This window comes from Oratosquilla oratoria, chromosome 40 (genome assembly GCF_046742065.1).
Source record: "Oratosquilla oratoria isolate Oo_2021 chromosome 40, ASM4674206v1, whole genome shotgun sequence".
Taxonomy (NCBI): Eukaryota; Metazoa; Arthropoda; class Malacostraca; order Stomatopoda; family Squillidae; genus Oratosquilla; species Oratosquilla oratoria.
The window spans coordinates 3,008,682-3,016,767 of NC_134816.1; the positions used below are offsets into that span (position 1 = coordinate 3,008,682).

General features: G+C 37.2%; 1 protein-coding gene across 1 annotated transcript; it reads left to right on the forward strand.

Annotated features, from left to right (window-relative positions):
- The first annotated feature begins 2,725 nt into the window (after positions 1-2,725).
- On the forward strand, positions 2,726-3,381 carry LOC143020550 (uncharacterized). The gene is made up of 2 exons (XM_076176981.1): positions 2,726-2,867; positions 3,061-3,381. Exons 1-2 carry the CDS (start codon positions 2,748-2,750, stop codon positions 3,343-3,345), a joined length of 405 nt encoding a protein of 134 aa, XP_076033096.1. The 5' UTR covers positions 2,726-2,747; the 3' UTR covers positions 3,346-3,381.
- The last annotated feature ends 4,705 nt before the right edge of the window (positions 3,382-8,086 follow it).

Genomic DNA, 8,086 nt, shown 5'->3' on the forward strand with positions numbered 1-8,086 from the left:
TATGATCATTATTAGCATGTTCTATTATCATCATTATTAGTATTAGTTATTATTAAGAGTATCTTGTAAACTTGTCATTATTAGTATCTTCTATACATGTCATTATAAGTATATTCTTAACGTATCATAATCACTATACATTAAACTTACCATTAATAATATTTTCTAAACTTGTCATTATTAGTATGTTATAAACTTATCCATAATAGTATATTCTCAACTTTTATAATTAGTACACATTAATGTTATCATTAATAGGAGATTCCAAACTTGTATATTCTAAAGTTTCATTCTTAGTACATATTTGAGTTATTATCAAAAGAATCTTCTGATTTTGTCGTTATTTGTATATCCTAAACTTGCACTCGTTAAAATTATCATTAATACCATAATCTTAATTTGTCATTATTAGTACACATTAATTTTTTTTATTAGAAGTACCTAAAAGTGTCATTAATCGTATATTCTAAACTTGTCATTACATATTAAAGTTATCATTGATAATTCCTTTTCAACTTGTCATTACTAGTATAATTCAAACATTAATTAGTAATCATTATTAGTGTATTCTAAAGTTGTTATTATTAGTCATTATTCAAAAACTCTAAACTTTTCCTTATTAGTACACATTAAAGTTTCAATTAATTGTACCTTTTAAATATGACATTATGACACATTAAACTTGTCATTAACTTTCTTTAATAGTACTTGTTAAAGATATTGCTAAGAGAATCTTAATCTTGTCAGTATCAATATACATTAAAGTTATTATTACTATTATATTCTAATCTTGACATTATTACAACACAATAAAATGATCAAAAGTACCGATTATTACCACATTCTAAATTTGACATTATTTGTGCAAATAAGATTTATCATTAATCGCACACTTCTTATTATCAGTATATTCTAAATTTGTTATTATTAGTAAACATTGAAGTTATCATAAATATTATCCTCTAAACTTGTCATCATTAGTATATTCTAAACATGTCATTATTAGTATATTCTAATAATTATTCTAAATAGTATTCTAAATAGTATCTTCTAAATCTGTCATTATTAGAATGTTCTAAACTTGTCATTATAAGATATCATTAATAGTACCTTTAACCTGTCTTGACAGTATTAGTACACATTGAAGTTATCATGAACTTTCTTAACTTTTCATTTGTATGTTCTAAACTTTTCGTCATTTGCCATTTGCCATATAAGTTATCATTAATAGTAACTTCTAAACATCTCATTTTTAATATAATTTAAACTTCTCATTATTGGTGTTTTTTAAATTTGTCAATATTGGAATTAATTAAAGTGTATATTAACATAACTTTCTGAACTTGTCATTGGTACTGCATTAGTGCACATTAAAGTTATCATTAATAGTACCTTATAAACTTATACTGGTCTGCGTCAAAAATGTTCCTGAGGGTTTCATAGATGATTCTTAATAAAATTTGTCTCCTAAATCCAAATCAAGCATTCATATTGCTCAATCAGGTCTAGTTTTTAAGATACAGACCAAGCTCCCTAGATGGCGTTAGAGAGCTCAGTCTCTAGCTGACCGCGAGCGCGAGTGGTTGTGTTGCTTGCTCACTCTCCAACTAAGTGTTGGTTTTTTAATCTATGAACAGTGTTTAAAGTGTATTTCTAAAACTTTATTTATCTTTGTGAATTTTTTTGCAGGCAAATACATTAGCAAAACTCCTTATATTTCATAAAAATGAATAGAAAGTGTAAAAACAGTCCTGATAGATTTTGTTTTGTTTGTGGAAAGGTAACTTTTAGTGACCAGCAATGCACTATAACGCCGTTAGTAAAGTTCCTTTACAATGCATATTTTGGAATAAAGCTAGGTGATCAAGACAAAAACTTGAGTGAGGGCAAAACGAACTGTTTGTCATTTGGTGTACCTATGGTGTGGAGAGAAGGCAAGGACCACATTACAGACTGCTATTTTTACATGACAAATCTTAAAGGTGAGATAATTACTTTAACAATATAGTCCTTGACAAATCTAGAAATGTTTATATAAATCTTTTGGTAGCCTATTAAAATTGTAATTGTGTATAAAAATAGTGTATTATTCTGGTAGAAAAATTGTGGTTAAATTGTATATAAAATTGATTGTATTTAAAAATTGTAAATTTACCTGGTATGAAAAATGTGTATAAAAATGTGGAAACGAGGGTCGAGTGAATTAAAAGTATGTAAATTAAGTATGTGAAACTTTTTTTCAGGTGTCAATAAGAAGAACAAACACACTGTAGTCTATCTATTCTGCCATTAAACCACAACCACATGGTCCAGGAGTTCCAGTTCCTTCTCCACCTAAAAATACTGAGCTACAAGACAATATAGAAGATATAGAAGTGGATGACACTGACACTTCAGTGGCATATCAAACTACGTCTACAATGACTTTGCCAAGACCACTCACGCAAGGTCAATTAAATGACTTGACTAGAGATCTTGGTCTTTCTATAGAGAACGCACAACTTCTTGCATCCCGTCTTAGTGAGAGCAACCTCCTCTCTCAAGAAACTACATACTTTTGGTTCAGAAATAGAGACGAAGAGTTTCGAAAGTTCTTTGCAGTTGATTCTTGCAGCTCTTTGGTGTATTGCAATGATAAAGGTTTAATTGAGGCACTTGGCGTTCCTTACCAACCAAGTGAATGGAGGCTCTTTATTGATTCTTCTAGCAGAAGCTAGAAGGCAGTACTCTTAAATATTGGCAATAAAATGGCATCTGTACCTATTGGCCATTCAGTTCAGTTAACAGAAAGCTACAAAAATATGAAAGTATTGATTAATACAATCAAGTACTCTAACCACAACTGGTTAATATGTGGTGATCTCAAGGTAAGATATATTTTACTTTATTGAACTTGTTAAATATTTCAAGGAATGTTTGTTTCTAAATACCAATGACAGAAGGATATTATACACATATTAGTTTCTCCCTACCCCTAATAAACTTAGTGAAAATTGCCTATGCAAAAAATAGAAGTTCTTAGAAACCATGTACAATATGCATCAATATGTTTTCTTTCAGGTTGTGTGCCTTCTTCTTGGGATGCAAGGAGGCTACACAAAATATCCATGCTTCATGTGCTTATGGGATAGCCGGGCGGATAGTCTTCACTATAAGCAAAAAGACTGGCCATCTCGAGAGGCATTCCAAATTGGCTGCCACAATGTGGTAGCTCAACCTCTAGTCCCTCCCAAAAATGTTTTACTGCCTCCTCTTCATATAAAGCTTGGCCTGATGAAGAACTTTGTCAAAGCACTGAATAAAGAAGGCCAAGTATCTACTGCAAAAATTCCCACAGATCAGTGATGCCAAGCTCCATGCAGGCATATTTGATGGTCCCCAAATTAGAACTCTGTTAAAGGACAAGCATTTTTACACCAATATGGAAGCCAGTGAACAAGAAGCATGGCGAGAGTTTAGTAAAGTAATCGACGGTTTTCTGGGAAATAAAAGAAGCTCAGAATATATCTCACATGTAAATGAGCTTATGTAAAGCTTCGAAAAAATGGGAGCTCGCATGTCGATAAAAATGCATTTTCTCCAGTCACATCTTGACTATTTTCCGGCAAACTGTGGAGATTATAGCGAGGAACAAGGAGAAAGATTTCACCAAGACATAAAGACGATGGAGACAAGATATCAAGGACGCTGGGACATCAACATGTTAACTGACTATTGCTGGTGTCTTAAACGCGACGAACCAACATCGCTTCACAAGCGGAAGTCATCAAGGACTTCTTTTCTTGGAAAATAGTTTCTTTGCACTCCTGGGTAAGCTCATAAGTAGTCTGTAAGTTTAAAATTAATTAAAAGAAAGTCGAATTGAGTCGGTATTTTTTTTATTACAAGTAATTGTAATTTATTAAATAACTTTTATATAAATAAGGGATTTTTTTTTCTTCAAAAATGGCCCTTTTCTAAAAACAGTAGTGCGCTGTATCTCAAAAACCAGACCTGATTGAGCAAAATGAATGTCATATTTCAATTTAGGAGAACAATTTCGTTAGGAATCACTAAAGAAAACCGCAGGAACGGAATTTTTTGTCCAAACGCAGGCCTGTGTGCAATAGTACCCTCTACACTTGTCAATTTTTGTATATTATAAACTTGTTATTATTAACACATATCTGAGTTATCATTAAAAGCTTCTCTTTATTAGTACACGTTAAAGTTATCATTAACAATACTTTCTAAAGTTGTCGTTGTTCGTATATTCGAAAAATATCAGTATTAGTAAATACTAACATATCTTCTTTATTATTCTAAACTTGTCATTATTAGTACACACTAAAGTTATCATTATATGGACCATTATTAGTATATTCTAAACTTGGCAATACTAATATATTCCAAAGTTTATAATTATTTAAAACTTGTCATTATTAGTATATTCTAAAATTGTGAGTATTAGTACATAAAGTTACAATTATTACTGACTTTTTAATATGACATTGCGTATTATAGTTATCATTGATAGCAACTTCTAATTATGTTATTAGTATTTATTGAACTTTACATTATCAATATAATTAAAACGTGTCATTATTGCTACACATTAACATTATTATTAATATAACCCTTTAAACTTTATTACACTATTGTAAACATGTGATTATGTGTACATAATACATAACATGTGAATAATAACATGATAACATGTGAATATGTGTACATATTCAAGTTATCATTAATAGTGCCTTTAAACTTGTTATTATCAGTATATACCAAACATTAATTATCAGAAAACATTAAAGTTTTTATTTAAAAGTTGTCATTGTTCGTAAATTCGAAACATCACTATTAGGAGATACTAAACATATTTTCTTTGGTATTCTAAACTTTATTAGTATACATTGAGGTTATCATTAGTATATCCTACACTTGGTAATAATAATATATTCCGAGTTTATCATTATCCTAAACTTGTCACTATTACTATATTCTAAACTTTTGAGTATTAGTACATATTAAAGTTATCATTAGTAGTGTCTTCTAAACATGTCATTGTTAGTATATTCAAAACTAATGAAAACTTTAATTTATGATATGGGAAATTTAGAACATGCTTATAATGTCAGGTATTTTCTAAACCTTACGTTGTTAATATATATGAAACGTGTCATTATTACTTATTATTATGCTTATAATGTCAGGTATTTTCTAAACCTTACGTTGTTAATATATATGAAACGTGTCATTATTACTACACATTAACATTATCATTAATGTAACCTTCTATGCATGTCATTATTAAAATATTGTAAACCTGTGATTTTTAGTACACATTCAAGTTATAATCAATAGTGCCTTTAAAATTGTCATTATAATGTTGTCATTGTTCGTATATTCAACTCTCATTATTAGTATATTCTAAACTTATTATCATTAGTATATTCTAAAATTATCATCATTAGCATATTCTAAAATCATTATTATTATATTCTAAACTTGTGATTATTGATACACCTTAAACTTGTCTTATCATTAAACCTTGTAAACTTATATGATAAGTTTATAAGTTTATATGATATTAGTACAAAATAAAGTTATCATTAATAGAACCTTCTAAACTTATCGTTATGATCCACAATTGTCACTATTTCTACACATTAAAGTTATCTTTAACAGTATCTTCTAAACTTGTCAATCTTGTCAATATTTAACACTTGACATTATTAGTACCCATTAAAGCTTGTCAGTTTTATGTTCTAAACCCTCATTATTAGTACACATTAGTGTATACTTTCTTAAGTGGTCATTGTTCGTAAATTCGAAACATCATTATTAGTAAATACTGAACATATCTTCTTCGGTATTTTAACTTTATTAGTATACATTAAAGTTATCATTACTAAGACCTTGTATCCTTATCATTATTAGTATATCATTATTAATATATTCCGAGTTTATCATTATTCTAAACTTGTTATTATTAGTATATTCTAAACTTTTGTGTATTAGTACATAATAAAGTTATCATTAGTAGTGTCTTCTAAACATGTTATTGTTAGTATATTCAAAACTAATTATTAGTATCATAGTATCATTAATAGTAACTTCTACTATGCTATTGTTAGTATTTTCTAAACCTCGCATTAATAGTATATTTTAAACGTGTCATTATTAACGTAATGTAACTTTCTAAACATGTCATTACTAATAATAATCTAATTATGACAAGTTTAGAAAGTATTATCAATGGTAATTTTAACGTGTTTAGAATATACTAATAATGACAATTTTAGAAGGTACTATTGCATGATAACTTTAATGTGCACTAATAATGACAAATTTAGAATATGCTAGTAATGACAATTTTGTAATATTATGGTTAGATTTAATATGTGCTAATGTGGTAATAATGACAAGTTTAGAATACACATTGTAATATACAAGAAAAGATAAGTTCAGAAGGTACCTTAGTGACAACTTTTAGAAGGCACTATTAATGATAACGTTAACATGTACAAGCTACAATACAAGCCTATAATATACTAATAATGCCAAGTTTAGAAGGTACTATTAATGTGAGGTTTAGAATATATTAATAATGACAAGTTTGGAAAGCACTATTAGAGATAAATTTACGTGAAATGATAATTAAAAGTTTAGAATATGACAAGACCCTCGGCCGGGCTCCCCCTCGAGGCCCGGCCGAGGGTCTCCCCCTCGAGCCCCTGCCGATGGGCTCCCCTTCGAGCCCCTGTCGAGGGGGTTCCCCGTGAGCCCCGGCCGATGGGCTCCCCCTCGAGCCCCAGACGATGGGCTCCCCCTCGAGCCCCAGCCGAGAGGCTCCCCCTCGAACCCTGGCCGATGGGCTCCCCCTCGAGCCCCGGCCGAGGGTCTCCCCCTCGAGCCCCGGACGATGGGCTCCCCGTCGAGCCCAGGCCGATGGGCTCCCCCTCCAGTACTGGCCGATGGGCTCCCCCTCGAGCCCCGGCCGAGGGCCTCCCCCTCGAGCCCCGGCCGAGGGTCTCCCCCTCGGGCCCTGGCCGAGGCGCTCCCCCGCGAGCCCGGCCGATGGGCTCCCCCGCGAACCCCGGCCGATGGGCACCCCCCAGAGCCCCGGCCGATGGGCTCCCCCTCGAGTCCCGGCCGATGGGCTCCCCCTCGAGCCCCGGCCGAGGGTCTCCCACTCGAGCCCCGTCCGATGGGCTCCCCTTCGAGCCCCTGCCGAGGGGCTCCCACGCAAGCAACGGCCGATGGGCTCGCCCCCCCCGAGCCCCGGCCGAGAGGCTCTCCCTCGATCCCCGGCCGATGGGGTCCCCTGTGAGCCACGGCCGAGAGGCTCCCCTCGCGAGCCCGGCCGATGGGCTCCCCCGCGTGCCCCGGGCGATGGGCTCCCCCTTGAGCCCCGGCCGATGGGTTCCTCCTCGAGCCCCGGCCGATGGCCTCCCCCTCGAGCACCGGCCGAGGGGCTACCCCGCGAGCCCCGGCCGATGGGGTCCCCCCCCGAGCCCCGGCCGAGAGGCTCCCTTTGCGAGCCCGGCCGATGGGCTCCCCCGCGAGCCCCGGCCGATGGGCTCCCCCCTGAGCCCCGGCCGATGGGCTCCCCCTCGATCCCCGGCCGATGGGCTCCCCCTCGAGCCCCGGCCGAGGGTCTCCCCCTCGAGCCCCGGCCGATGGGCTCCAATTCGAGCCCCTGCCGAGGGGCTCCCCCGCGAGCCCCGGCTGATTGGCTCCCCCTCGAGCCCCGGCCGAGGGCCTTCCCCTCGAGCCCCGGCTGAGGGGCTACCCCGCGAGCCCCGGCCGATGGGGTCCCCCTCGAGCCACGGCCGATGGGCTCCCCCGCGAGCCCCGGCCGATGGGCTCCCCCCTGAGCCCCGGCCGATGGGCTACCCCTCGATCCCCGGCCGATGCGCTCCCTCTCGAACCCCGGCCAAGGGTCTCCCCCTCGAGCCCCGGCAAATGGGCTCCAATTCGAACCCCTACCGAGGGGCTCCCCCGCGATCCCCGGCCGAGAGTCTCCCCCTCGAGCCCCGGCCGATGGGCTCCAATTCGAGCCCCTGCCGAGGGGCTCCCCCGCGAGCCCCGGCCGATGGGCTCC

What these genes read in the sequence shown, in the direction of transcription:
- LOC143020550 (XM_076176981.1), top strand. Translation starts at nt 2,748, where the DNA reads ATGGCATCTGTACCTATTGGCCATTCAGTTCAGTTAACAGAAAGCTAC. An exon ending in TAATATGTGGTGATCTCAAG is followed by an intron (nt 2,868 to 3,060) that starts GTAAGATATATT and finishes GTTTTCTTTCAG; the next exon opens with GTTGTGTGCCTTCTTCTTGG.